At 45.5% G+C, this 13,343-nt stretch overlaps 1 protein-coding gene across 12 annotated transcripts in view; it reads right to left on the bottom strand.

The window, feature by feature from the left end:
• Sfswap (splicing factor SWAP) overlaps positions 1-2,739 on the bottom strand; it is a 70,707-nt gene extending 67,968 nt beyond the window's left edge. For 7 of the 12 annotated variants that reach the window (XM_035443353.1, XM_035443356.1, XM_035443355.1 and 4 more), the window contains exon 1: positions 2,371-2,739. In XM_035443353.1, coding sequence (XP_035299244.1) covers positions 2,371-2,588 — 218 coding nt within the window. In that variant the 5' untranslated portion in view covers positions 2,589-2,739. The other 5 variants (XM_027413831.2, XM_027413835.2, XM_035443357.1 and 2 more) reach the window with 2 other exon arrangements.
• Between the last annotated feature and the right edge of the window lie 10,604 nt (positions 2,740-13,343).

Below are 13,343 nucleotides of genomic sequence, written 5' to 3'. Positions count from 1 at the left end.
CACTCTATACACATACTTACCAATTAAAATAATGAAATAAAAATATGAAATCAAATGCAAAGCTTCAGATTTATATATAATGTGACTAGTCATATCTCACCTACTTTTTAAACTGAAGTAATCATAACAAATCTAGCTCCTCTCTACAGTACAACAGAACTTAAGAGCTAAAGGCAGACAATCCTTTAGGGCAGAAAACGTATCCCCCTTGCTAGCAGTTCTTACCATGTATGCTTTGGTCAACCATTCAATGCCACTTGCAAAAAAATATCTGTTCTCAGCAGTTAAATATTACAGCTTACATTCACACAGACCGAGTCCATAAATACCTATCCGACAGAACCAAACGGGCGAAATTTCCTCGCTTCTTCCTGCTAGTCCCGAACTCTCAGGAGAGATCTTCACCAAAGAAACTTGCGTCCATTGGAGGTAAAATCTTGGCTAGGCTCGCCCCTAGCCACTTGGCTGAGGAAAGAAGTGCTGGGTTATGTGGTAGAGAGACACACATACAAAGGAACAGTGACATATACATGCAGTTTAAGGAGGTTCACTGCAAACACGGCAAAACCACCAGAAGGCGCAGCACCAATATGTCCCTTAAATTTTAGATCCCAAAATGAAGACACATCATTGAAGACCAATGGGTACTTTACCAAATTAGGAAGAAGAAGAGCACTTTCTGCTATGTTTGAACATAAGATTCAATGGACATGCTGTCAATGTACAACTACCAGACAATAAGTGGGTTAGTGTTAAAGACTCAAATTTAGGTTTCAAGAGTTCCATGTGGAGTGACAAACAAAAGTTTGCATAATTTATTAATGTTGACTTTTGTAATGGAGACCAAATTAAAAGAAAAAGTGCACCACAGGAAAAAGGCCAAAAATTCCTGGGAACCCCAATGGTTGTGTTTTATTAATATTCAAAATTTGTTTTACTTTGATGTAAACCTCCTTAACTTACAAATGTATTATTTTCAAATATTACACATATACATGTGTGGCGTTTGCTCCCCACCAGTTTTGGGAGATCTAACTCAAATCATGCACAGAATGATATGGAAACTGCATACGGAGTAGAGGCTTCAGCATCTGCCCAACTTTAACAGTACACATCACAATGAGTGCCTGGGGAGCCAGCCTGACAACATCACTTGCTATCAACCGAGGTTCGAGGGTATAGCACATTCCAGGAGAGTGGACCATCAGGTCCAGAGCCCATTTGATCTGCAACACTCCCTTCATGAGTCCTTTTTTTCCTAGATCTGTCTCCAAATACAGATGTAAAAGATTGCAAAGGCCTACTGGTCATTTATGTGTCCATTCTGGCCAGCTCAGAGGTCATCCCTACAGTCATGCATGTTCCAAGTCCTTGCAGAATCCAGTTTTACTTGTCTCAAACGATGGGTTTCCTTCACTTGGAGAAAACCACTCCACAGCTTAATGGTTGGTCACAGTTAGCCTTTCAGTCCTCGCCCCAGAAGCAATACTGCCCAATGGAAGGACAAATACCCAAACCCAGGATGGTGGGGAAGGAAAAGGGGACTGAAAAGAAAAATGAGAAGAGAGGTGGGGAGCAAACCACCCACATCATGTAATGCCATCCTTTTCAAATCAAACACCGTTAAAAATCCACAGTCCCGCCCCCTTTACCCTCAACTCAGAGCACCCTTAGGTGGGTGTGATTTGAAAAAGAAACAACACAAAGGTAACCCAGCTCCACCCTTCAGCTTTAGGAAACAGTGAAACCAGCTCTAAGAAGGCTACCCCTAAGAGCAAGGTCCGCACGCACGGGGTCGACCGGCCTCCAACAGACGGCAACTTCACCAACTACCGCGGTTGGTCAAAGGTCGAATAACCGCGGGGAGGGGCTCGCCGGACGCCAAAAGTCAAGCCGGCCAGAGACGGTTTCAGGCTAACTCACGGGGTCCAAAAGAAGCTTCTACCCACGGCCTCGGCGTGCGGCGCTTCGGAGGAACAAAAGCGCACTCCCGGGCTCCCTCCCGCACAGCGAGCGAGCGAGCGGAGGGACAGCGGCACCCGCCACGGCGCGGGCGGCGGCGGGGCGGGCGAGCGGGGGGGAGGCCCGGGCAGCTTCCACCGCGCTGAGTCGCTAGCGGCAGCCCGGGCTCGAGGGGTGGCGGGAGCAGAGTCGATCCCTCCGGCGACGGCGCGGCGCCAGCTCTGGCCGGAGCCTTAGGGCCGGTTTCACCGTCCCCTCCCCCCGGACGCCGGGGAACGTGGGGCAGGGAGGCCCTCGGGTCCCCGGGCTCGGCAAAACCCCCTTTTCGGTCCTGGCCATCAAGTCAACATCAGGCGAAATCAAGCGGGCGAGGGAGGGGAGGGTCGACGGGTGGGGGGAGGAACCGACCTGTCGATGAGGATCTTGTGGTCCCCCATCCAGGGGATGAGGTGCTGTCCCTGTTCCTGGGCCAAAGCCCGCTCGTCGTCGCGGAACAACTTGCAGGCATAGCCGAAAACCAGAAGCTCCACCCGGTTGCCCCCAGTGCCGGCGCCGCCGGGCCCGGCCTCCTCCTTAGCTCCTCCTTTCCTCTCCGGCTTGGCGCGGCCCGCGCCGGCACCGTACATGACAGCGTCCCCGACGTCCGGGCCGGTCTGCTGCTGTGCCGCACAACGTCCCCGATGCCTGGCCTGGCCTACCCCCTCAGTCAAAGGCGCCGCATCCTCGTCGCAACTTCAACACAGCCGCCATAGCGGGCCACAAAATGGAGGAAACGCAACTTCCGGTAGGAGGGTCGCCCTTCCGGGACGATAGGAGTAGATTCGCCACGGCCACGGGCCACTTGAACCTCTAAAAAAATCCATAGACCCTAGTCTTCGGTGTCCAATTCTACATAGAGTTCGAAATCTGTGTCCGTATGAAGGATTTTATTTCTGTTTTTTTTCGGTAGCCACCTAGGATGTGGCGAAAGTGAGGTTTGCGGCCACACGCCGATTTCCGCTGCGCGTGGAGAGGCTGTGAAGTGTGTGGAGGCTGAGCGGGATCTTGTTGCAATCGTGTGCCTGTTGTCTTAGGGAGGTTCTCGGGGTTTTCATCCCTTCTGACGCTCATATTTTTAGATCACTAGAAGCCTAGGCCCTGGCCGTCTGACTCAAAAGGTTTGCAAGACGTTATGAGCCATAAATGTTCGAGGTGTCGTGCTTTCAGTGCTCGGGGGCTGCAGTGAGTGAGGGGACGTCCCGGCTGTTTGTTTGTTTCTGGAAAGTAGGGGTTTTGTTTGGTTTGGTTTTTAAAGGCAAGATCTCACTGTGACCCAGGTTGGTCACGAACTCTGGCAATCCTGGCTACACGTGAGCTTTGCTGGGCTGCAGTTTTTCTGATATCTGGTCCAGTTTGATGGATCAGAAAGTTGGGTGGGATAGAACACCTTAGTAGGAAAAAAAAAATCTCCGTGTTTCTATTTTCATTTGTTCCCCTTTCAGTTCAGAACATGAACCCAGGGCCTCAACACTTGCTGGATAAAAACACTTTTATCACTAAACAATATCTCCAGCCCTTTTCGTTTTAGTTTTGAGATAGGGACTTGCTAAGTTTCCCAGGCTGACATTTAGGTTTTTGTTACGTTTTCATTTATTTATTTAGTGTATGTATGTGGGCTGCCTGAATTAGATCCTTGGACAGAGAGATGGAAAGAGAGAAGCATTCCCAAGCACCCTACCCCCCCCCCAACACACACATAAATAACTACATTCACACACACATAAATAACTACATTTTTAAAAAGTGGATAGTGATTGAGGAAAACACTTGATGTTGACTCTCGCCTTCACATGCACGTGCATTTGAATAAACATGTACACACATACGGACATGTACACACACTAGAAACATACCAAGTAAAATAGTTGTCAATGTGGAGAATGTTGCTTTGCACAAATATGTAGTACTCAGGGCAGAAATATGTTTGTATCCATTTCAGAAACAGTTGGAAATTTTGCCTTAATCCCAAATCCCATTTGATGATTCATAATGAAGAAGTTAACAATTCCTCCACTCCCACCCCCACCCATCCATATTCCCCCCGACCCCTGCAAAGTTTCTTTGTGTAGCCTTGGATGTCCTGGAATTTTCTCTGTAGACCAGACTGGCCTTGAACTTACAGCACTCAGGAGGCAGAGGCAAGCGGATCTCTGTGAGTTTGAGGCCAGCCTGGTCGACTGAGTGAGTTCCAGGACAGCCTCCAAAGCTACAGAGAAACCCTGTCTCAAGAAAACCAAAAATAACAACAACAAGAAAATACTGCTATTCTTACCATACAGTTGTGAGCTGTGATGTTTGATCCTGCTCGAAACCCAGTTTGCATATTGGGTGCTCAGAATCAAGGCCACAGCACAATCCCATGATACAAGACAGCTGAGCACTGCCAGAAACACTTTGGATTTCCTTACACACTTGATTTTGAATTACAACAAAAAAATCATTTTGCATTCAGAAACCTTTTACTATTGCATCTGACACCTACGCTCAGTTACACAGCCTTATTTGGAATATTGAGCCACAGTTTGAGAAGTGTTTGGGGCTAGGAAGATGCCTCAGCTAGCAAGTACTTGCCTTCCAAACGTGAGCACCTGAGTTTGGTTTCCTTGAACCCATGCAAAAAGTGGTGGGTGTAGTGGTGGGAGCTTATAATCCTGGGCCTCTAAAAGCAGAGACAAGATCCATCTGTTGGGTTAGATGCTCAGCTAACCTGGTTAGTTGGGGAGTTCTAAGCCAGTGAAAGGCCCTAAATTATTTTTTTTAAGTGATTGACATTTGAGAAATAACACCAGATTTTTTTTGTCCTGTGTATGCACACACCTGCCATTTCAGTTCCAGCTAAGCCTTCCCTAGGAACCAAATGCCCTTTAACATTGTAGGTTAGAGATTTGGGACCCCTATAGGTCACTGTCTTAGTGTGGGTGTCTATTGCTGTGAAAAGACACCATGACCACAACTCTTAAAAAGGGCATTTATTTATTTTTTAAATTTATTTATTTTTATTTTACATGCATTGATATTTTGCCTGTATATATATGTCTGTGTGAGAATGCCAAATCTGCTGGAGTTGCAGACAGCTGTGAACTGCCATGTGGGTGCTGGGAATTGAACTCCGGTCCTCTGCAAGAGCAGCCAGTGCTCTTAACCACTGAACCATCTCTCCAGCCCCTAAAAAGGACATTTAAATGTGGCTCACTCACAGTTCAGAAGTTCAGTCTATTATCATCAAGGTGGGACATGGCAGTGTGTAGGCAGAGTCATACATCTTGCAGGCAACAGGAAGTCAACTGTAACACTGGGAGTAGCTTGAGCATAGAGGAGCTAAAAGCCCACCCCCACAGTGACTCACTTCCTCCGACAAGGGCATACCTTCTCCAACAAGGCCCCACCTCCTAATAGTGCCACTCCGCATGGGGGCCATTTTCTTTCAAACCACTACAGTCACATAATTTCATAGGTATATGACATAATGAAGGCTGCTTTTTGGAACCACACATCCATGATGTAGTTGATGTTACTTCTTCCCCCATGCAACTTGCTATTTGAGCCTTGACTGACTGGCTCACGGGTCTAGGCTTCTGATTCCCCTGTGGCCCTATTTGTGGGTAATAAATCGTTTTCATATAACTTGTTGCATGAGTGTTTTCTGCCTCACTGGGTTCAGACACACTGACAGCCAGCACACAGTGAATGTGCCTTACATTGCGCTTCTGTGACTTCTGTGTCTTACTGTGCTTTGGAGACCACCACTGGCAAATCCATCAGGCCCGGTCCCACAATTTATGTTGTGTTCTCTAGCTTTATTTGAACAATTTTTTTGGGGGGAGGGGTTGCAACAAACTTGTGGCGATATCTTGTTAATGTATAATCCAATATCTCTGTTTCATGTCAGAAGAACCATCTGATATGAAACAGAAGAAAAACAAATACTATTGTATTGCTACTAATCTCATAATTTTTATTATGATATTAATGGTCATATAGAGTACTAACCAATTCTAGAAAAATATTTCACCTATCTTCATGTACATGATTGCAGGTTTGAGTCTCTATCAGTTTTCTACAGTGAACCATGACCACACCTAATGGTGACCTTTCAAGTCTCCAAAAAGAGGATTGTGCCCCACAATGACAATTTCACCAGGACTATGACAATACCATTATGCTAAACACCACCACCTAAGATTAGTTTTGGACTACAAACTAAAAACAATTTCGAGGTGGCTAGCTGAGGTGATTCAGCCTCATAGACTACTTTAGCCAGCATTTGAAACAAGTACTGCACTTACTCATTACACAGAGACTGAAAAACAAATGATACAGCTTAACAGTTAACCCAAATTTTCTTTTCATGGTCCCTTAAAGATGCTGTCACCACCAGACAGCAGGAATTAACTTTAAGAACACAACACCCGGGGCTGGAGAGATGGCTCAGAGGTTAAGAGCACTGGTTGCTTTTCCAGAGGTCCTGAGTTCAATTCCCAGCAACCACATGGTGGCTCACAACCATCTGTTATGAGATCTGGTGCCCTCTTCTGGTGTGCAGATACACATGGAAGCAGAATGTTATATACAAAATAAATAAATAAATAAAATCTTGAAAAAAAAAAGAACACAACATCCACATTCCCAAGAGGTGGGGTGGGTGGTTTTTGGTCACTCATTGGGTTATGGATATTTGTCATTGTTTAGGGAGATTGGTTACAAAACGTTGCTGTTTACTATCAGAAAGAAAGTTGAACAGAATGAATTATGTTCAAGGTTTTTGTTTTGAAAAGTAAAAAGAGGAATCCAGATATGATAGGATAAAAAGGGTAGATTATTGAATCTACTCTAAAAAGAATAAAGGGGTGATATAGATACAATAATATGAAAAGGTAGATTATTGAATCTACTCTTTTTTGTTTATTGAATCTACTCTTAAAAAGCAACTACTAGTTCTAAATATTTTACATTGGATTGGACTTCTGTATTTATTATACAAATGTTATATTGGTACAAATTTGAGATTAATTTTGCTAAAACTTACTGTACATCCATTTCTAATATTATTCAAGGTATTGTATCTATACAGCTCATTTAACAATGTAATACAGTGGACAAACACTCCAGTTTTGCTTGCTTTTTTAATTTTTGGAGTCAGAGTCCCATGTGAATGAAAAAATGAAATAAATGGAAGACATGACTGCTCCTAAGGAGTTGAAGTTTTTATTATAGATATAAAGGAGAGCACATGCAGAAACAGGTATCTGGGAGGGTCCAGAGTGGGCATGACTGGAAGACTGTGAGGAAAGGAGAGAGTCAGGAGACCAAGAGGCCAAAAAAAAAAAAATGGTTGGAGAAGTTTAGGGCAGGAGGTCAGGATATGCTGTGGAATATTCCTTTACACTGTGTGGCTATATGTTGCTGTGATTGGTTTAATAAAGAAGCTGATTGCTTGGGGGGTGGGCAGGGAGAGCCAAACAGAGAATGCTGGGAAGAAGGGCAGAATCAAGAGTAGCAAGCATATGAAGAGAGAAGCAAGATGGGCATGCTGTACTGAGAAAAGGTACCAATCCATGTAGCAAAGCATAGATGGAAATATGGGTTATTTGAAAATGTAAGAATTAGCTAGTAACAAGCTGGAGCTATTGGCAGATCATTTATAACTAATATTAATTAAGCCTCTATGTGGTTACTTGGGAGCGGCTCACAGGATAGAAATGTCCACTTACAGTATGCCTGCTGGGAGGACCTGGAACAGGCAGGGACTGAGGGTTGCTGGGATATATTGATAGGCACCCTGGCTGTTGAAACCTAACATTCTGTAGCCCAGGTTGATTTCAAATTTCTTATGGCCAGTGGTGGTGGTGGCCGAAGCACACACCTTTAATCCCAGCAGAGGGAGGCCAAATGGATCTCTGTGAGTTCGAGGTCAGTCTGGTCTGCAGAGTGAGTTCCAGGACAGGTTTCAAAGCTACAGAGAAACCCTGTCTGGAAAAACACACAAAACCAAAACAAACTTGTTATGTAGCCAAGGATTTCTTATCTTGAACTTCCCATCTTTCTGCCTCTATCTCCTGAGTGCTGGGTTTATAGGTGCACGTCAACCACACCTGGTTTATATGGTCCTGGAGATGGAACCCAGAGCCTCATGCATAACAACTGGTACTTTACAAATAGAACTGTATCCCTAACCCTTCATTTGTGTTTATAATTTTAGAGATACCTAGATTAAACCACACCCCTGGAGCTTGCTAAAGTTGTTGCTTTCAGAATATATGACCTAGCCAGGCGTTGGTGGTGTGCGCCAGCACTCGGGAGGCAGAGACAGGCGGATTTCTGTGAGTTCGAGGCCAGCCTGGTCTCCAGAGCGAGTGCCAGGATAGACTCCAAAGATACACAGAGAAACCCTGTCTCGAAAAACCAAACCAAACAAACAAACCAAAACCAAAAAAACTAAAAAAAAAAAAAAAAAAAAAAAAAAAACAACAAAGAAAAGAATATGTGACCTCTAGAGAGCCAGGAAGTTTGATGATGTGTAAAGGTGTGTTTTGGTTCCTCTTTCACCCTGGTGTGGCTGAGGAAGCTCCGGTGGGTCATGCCCAGCACAGAAACCAGAGCTCATTATGTCTGTTTTCACAAGGCTTAGAGTCAAACTAGGGAAACAGAGGCTAAAACATGAGCTTTGCTACATTTTACAACTATCTGGTCTTGTGTTTCCCTGGCCTGCTTTGAACTCTCCCTGTGGTAGAGGATGTCCTTGAACTTCCAATCTTCCTGCCTCTACCTCTCAAGTGCTGAGTTACAAGCGTGAGTCATGTCTGGCTTTATGTCAGTGGTTCTCACCTTTCCTAAACCTTTGTGACCCTTTAACACAGTTCTTTATATTGTGGTGACCCCAACCATAAAATTATTTTTGTTGCCACTTCATAACTGTAATTTTGCTACTGTTATGAATCATAATGCAAATATCTGTGTTTTCTAATTGTCTTAGGTGATCCTGTGAAAAGATAGTTTGACACCTCCACCAAAGGGGTCAACAGCGGTTAAGAACCGCTGTGTTAGGTGGTATTGGGCTACAATAGAGCTTTGTGTGTGCTAGGGAAGCACTTCACCAGCTGAGTCCTAACTTCCTGCTTTGCTGTTTTGTTGAGACAGGAGTCTTACTAGGTAGCCCAGGATGATTTTGATCTTGCCTCAGCCTCCTAAGTGCTGGAATCAGAGGCCTGTTTCACCACACATATCCACCATCATGTCCTTAAAAATAAAAGTGTTTTGGTTGTAATGTGCCCCAGGCTTCTCTTCCTCAGCTTGGCATTTTAACAGCTTAGTTTGGAGATGAATGAAATGGAATTGTGCCAGATACAGTGGCTGCATGCCTGGCTGGCAAAGGGGAATTTTATTTCTGAGGTAGAGTCAGGAGCTTATCTCAAATCTACACAATGATTTCACCTTCCCCTCCCCTCTCCTCTCCTCTCTTGTTATTTCTGAGAGCCTTAGGGAACGGTAACAACAACATAAAAAATTCCAGGTTCTAACAACCACCTTAAATGTTCTCCCTTGCCCTCATCACTGGTTCTAGTCTTCAGATTCAGCAGCATGTGAGAGGGAGGAGGGGAAGCTCACTTTCTCCTTATAATGAGGTCTGGAACCCCAACCCATGGGATGGTACCACTCACAGTTAAACTGTGGTTTCTCACCTCTATTAGCCTAATCTGGATAGTCTCTCCCAGGCATGCCCAAAGGCTTGTCTTCTAGGAGATTCTAGAGCTGTCAATCAATGTTGTTACTCAGTACTAAGTATCACCCCATCCACTTCATCTCTGGGTCACTAACATGAAGTTTACATTTAAATAGAAGGGAAGAGGTATGCATAATTAATCAGTTCTAGCTGGGGGGTGGTAGCACCACATACCTTTAATCCCAGAATTTAGGAGGTAGAGGCAGGTCGATTTCCTTGAGTTTAGGGCCAGCCTGGTCTACAAAGCAAGTTCCAGGACAGCCAGAGCTACACAGAATAACTATGTCTCAGAAAAAAAAATTAAGCAGTCTGGTCAAGGGGTGATCTTGACCATCATCAACCCATTGTCAGGTTGGCTTTTGATTGTCCTGCAAGGTGACTGACAGACAAAAGTTATTGGAACTGTGTGAAATCTCTGGGTTTAACTTTCCTCTTTTCTCATCTGTAAACCTGTAATTCCTTTTTGAGAATTTCATGGACAAAAAATAGGAAGCTCTTCACAATCAAAACACATCAAGTTCCTTTCACCCTACATATTGGAAGAATTTTCTTGACTCTTTTGACCTGTTTTTATCGTTTTACCAACTGGCAACGCTGTCCAGTGCTCCTCAGAAACCACTCCATGGTCTCATTTATGGAAACAATAACAAGTTCTTCAACAATTCTTTGAACAATGTGACTTTAGACGTCACTAAGACCACATACACAGCTATTATGAAGGCAGTCAAGGGTGGTTCTCTGGTGCCAGGTCCACACCATGATTTAGTTGTATACTGTTTCTCTCTTTCAAATCTATTATAAAACATTTTCTTCCCTGCCCCCATTCCCCCCCCTCTCTTTCTCTGTGCATGCATGCATAGGTTTTGTTTGTGTGGTTTTTTTGAGACAAGGTTTCTTTGTGTAACAGCCCTAGCTGTCCTGGAACTTTAGTTTTGTTTTGTTTTTCAAGACAGGTTTTCTCTGTGTAACAGCCCTGGATGTCCTGGAACTCACTTTGTAGACCAGGCTGGACTCACAGAGATCCGCCTGTCTCAGCCTCCCTAGTGCTGGAATTAAAGACATGGGCCACCACCGCCTAGCCTAAAGTCCTTTCTTAATAAATTCCAACCCTGTTTCATACTAGATATCCTTTTATAGGGCAAAACCTTGAAAGACCCCTGCCCCTTAGCCCTTTCTTTCTCAAGTTTGTCTCCTCCTCCTGTCCGCGGCTTCCTCGATCCCCACCCCCAGCGGCCTCCACGTCCCCTGCCACCCGCCGCACGCCCGGCCCCAGAACGAGCACCAGGTGGGCCGGCACGAGAACGAACACCAAGTGAGCCAGCCTGGAGCCCTGCCCCTGAGCCCCCGGCCGATGAGAAACACTCCGTCCCAAGGTCTCCGCCCCCAAGGTCAGCCATCTGGACGCGGAGGGGGGAGGAATTGAGTCTGTTGTACCAGACACCAGACCTTGAGAATATGCTGATCTGGAATGGCTCTGTGTCTCATTTGAACCATCCAATAGAAATGATTCTGTATTTCGCCTCATTTGAAAGACTCTGTGTTTCACCTCATTTGAATAACTCTGTACTTCGCCTCATTTGAATAACCCTGTATAGCGCCTCATTTACATTGACCAATGGGAATAGCTCTGTACAATGCCTCATTAGAATTATCCAATAGAATCCCTGCTTCTAGCTTGCGCCTTTTTCCCTATATAAGGACCCCTTTCCCTTGGCTCGGGGCGCTTGGCCTCACAAAAGCTAAGTCGCCCGGGTACCCGTATCTCCAATAAAGCCTCTTGCAGTTTGCTTCCAAGTTCGTGGTCTCGCTGATTCCTGGGTGCGGGTCTCCCTCTACGAAAGTACCTCTTCGGGGGTCTTTCAACCCAAAAGCTCATTTTCACCTGAAGGAAGTTGTTTGGAGAGCTAGCTTCTTGGGTTCTGCACCGGCTGCATCTTCTGCTTTTGCAGATGGGATTATATGTGTCCCTTGGTCCCTTTCCAACTTAGCTGCTGTAGCAGTGCTGGATCTAACTGTGTGTGGAAGCACAGAGAGAATTAAAGTCGTGTCTGATCATAAAAAAAGCTCCATTACTTATGCATCGGAGGTGGAGGCGGGGGAACCCAGTTGGCTGAAAAGATGCTGTGACCTGCAAGTCCTGGGTCAAATGTGGCTTTGAGGCTGCAGTCCTTAGTGAATTTATATGGCTTGCCCTTCCACATAAGAGCCAATATCATAAGCATCACTTGGGTCTTCAAGTGGACCCCACCCTATCTCACCATATAGCCTAGTGTAGCCTCAGACAATCTGGCCTCAAACTCAGGATCAGTGCCGGGGTCACAGAGTGAGCACACCTGGCTCCATAGAGCTTTCTTTAGGGTCCTCTAGAGACATTTCTTCTTTGATGTGTGGCTCTCCATAGATAAGGTGGGAAAGGGTTATTTGGGCTCATATTTCAGAGGTTTCAGTTCATGGCTACTTGGTCCATTGTTTCTACACAGTGGTGGGACAGAAAATTACAGCAGAGAGAATGTTGGGAGGGGCCGAGCTGCTCACTTCATGGTGTCTGGGACAGAGGGAGGAACAGAGGGAAGGAAGGAGGGAGAGAGGGAGAGAGAGAGCATGAGAACACAGAGGAATGGAGTGGGGACAATATATATCCTTAAGGGCATGTTCCCTGTGGCCTTCTTTCTCCAACTAGGCCAGCTGGACAAATTATCCACCATCTCCCAATAGCCTGCAGTTAAGATATGAATCCATTAATGGATTAATCCACCAATAGGGCCAGAAACCTATCTATGATTATTGCCACAGTAGGGACCAAAACTTCAACACATTAGCCTTTGGGGGTGGGGGGACACTTCAGACACAACCAAAGGCAGCCATGGGAGGAAGAGGTTTATTGGGTTTACAGGTTAGTGTCTGTCATCCAGGAAAACCAAGGCAGATGCCCAAGCCAAGCAGGAATGGAAACAGATCAAGGAGAAACATTGCCTCCTGGCTTGACCCTCAGTTCAAGTTTAGCTACCTTTATTATACAACTTAGGTCCCCATGCTCAGGGATGACATGGCCCACAGTGTGCCGACTTCTCTTGCATTAACTAGCAATCAAGAAAATGCTCCCCAAACATGCCCATTAGCCAAGCTGTGGGAAGCAAGTCCTCAGCTGTGATTTCCTCTTCCCAGGTTGACAAACAAAAACTATGACAGATCCAGACCATAATGCCTGTTTCCATTTCAGTTTCCAGATCATAATACCTGTTCCAGTTTCAGGAAGGAAGACCTCAAATGAGGCCCAGCTGGGCTGTGAGAGGACAACTAGGAGGGTCATGGGCACCAGCTCCACCCTCTTCAACCCTGAGTGAGAACAGAGAGGTGATCTCCGTGCCCCCCTCATCTGCATAAGAAACGCAACCACAGGGGTCTCCTGGAGTTCTCTGACCTCAGATTCCTCCTTTGATAACTCAGCTGGAGCTCTTGTGTGATTGGCACTGACCAATCACAGTGCCCTTATGCAAATTAGAAAAAGCACTTACTGTGAGTGACTTTTGAATCCCTGGTGAAGGGACAATGGGCTCCCCTTTCATCCTCTTCCTCCCTTGTAGGCAGTGTACATACAACTTGTACGTTGATGCAGGGTGGC

The sequence above is a fragment of the Cricetulus griseus genome, chromosome 4 (genome assembly GCF_003668045.3).
Source record: "Cricetulus griseus strain 17A/GY chromosome 4, alternate assembly CriGri-PICRH-1.0, whole genome shotgun sequence".
Taxonomy (NCBI): Eukaryota; Metazoa; Chordata; class Mammalia; order Rodentia; family Cricetidae; genus Cricetulus; species Cricetulus griseus.
The sequence above is the reverse complement of the archived record's forward strand: the minus strand, read 5'-3'. Positions and strand labels throughout refer to the sequence as shown.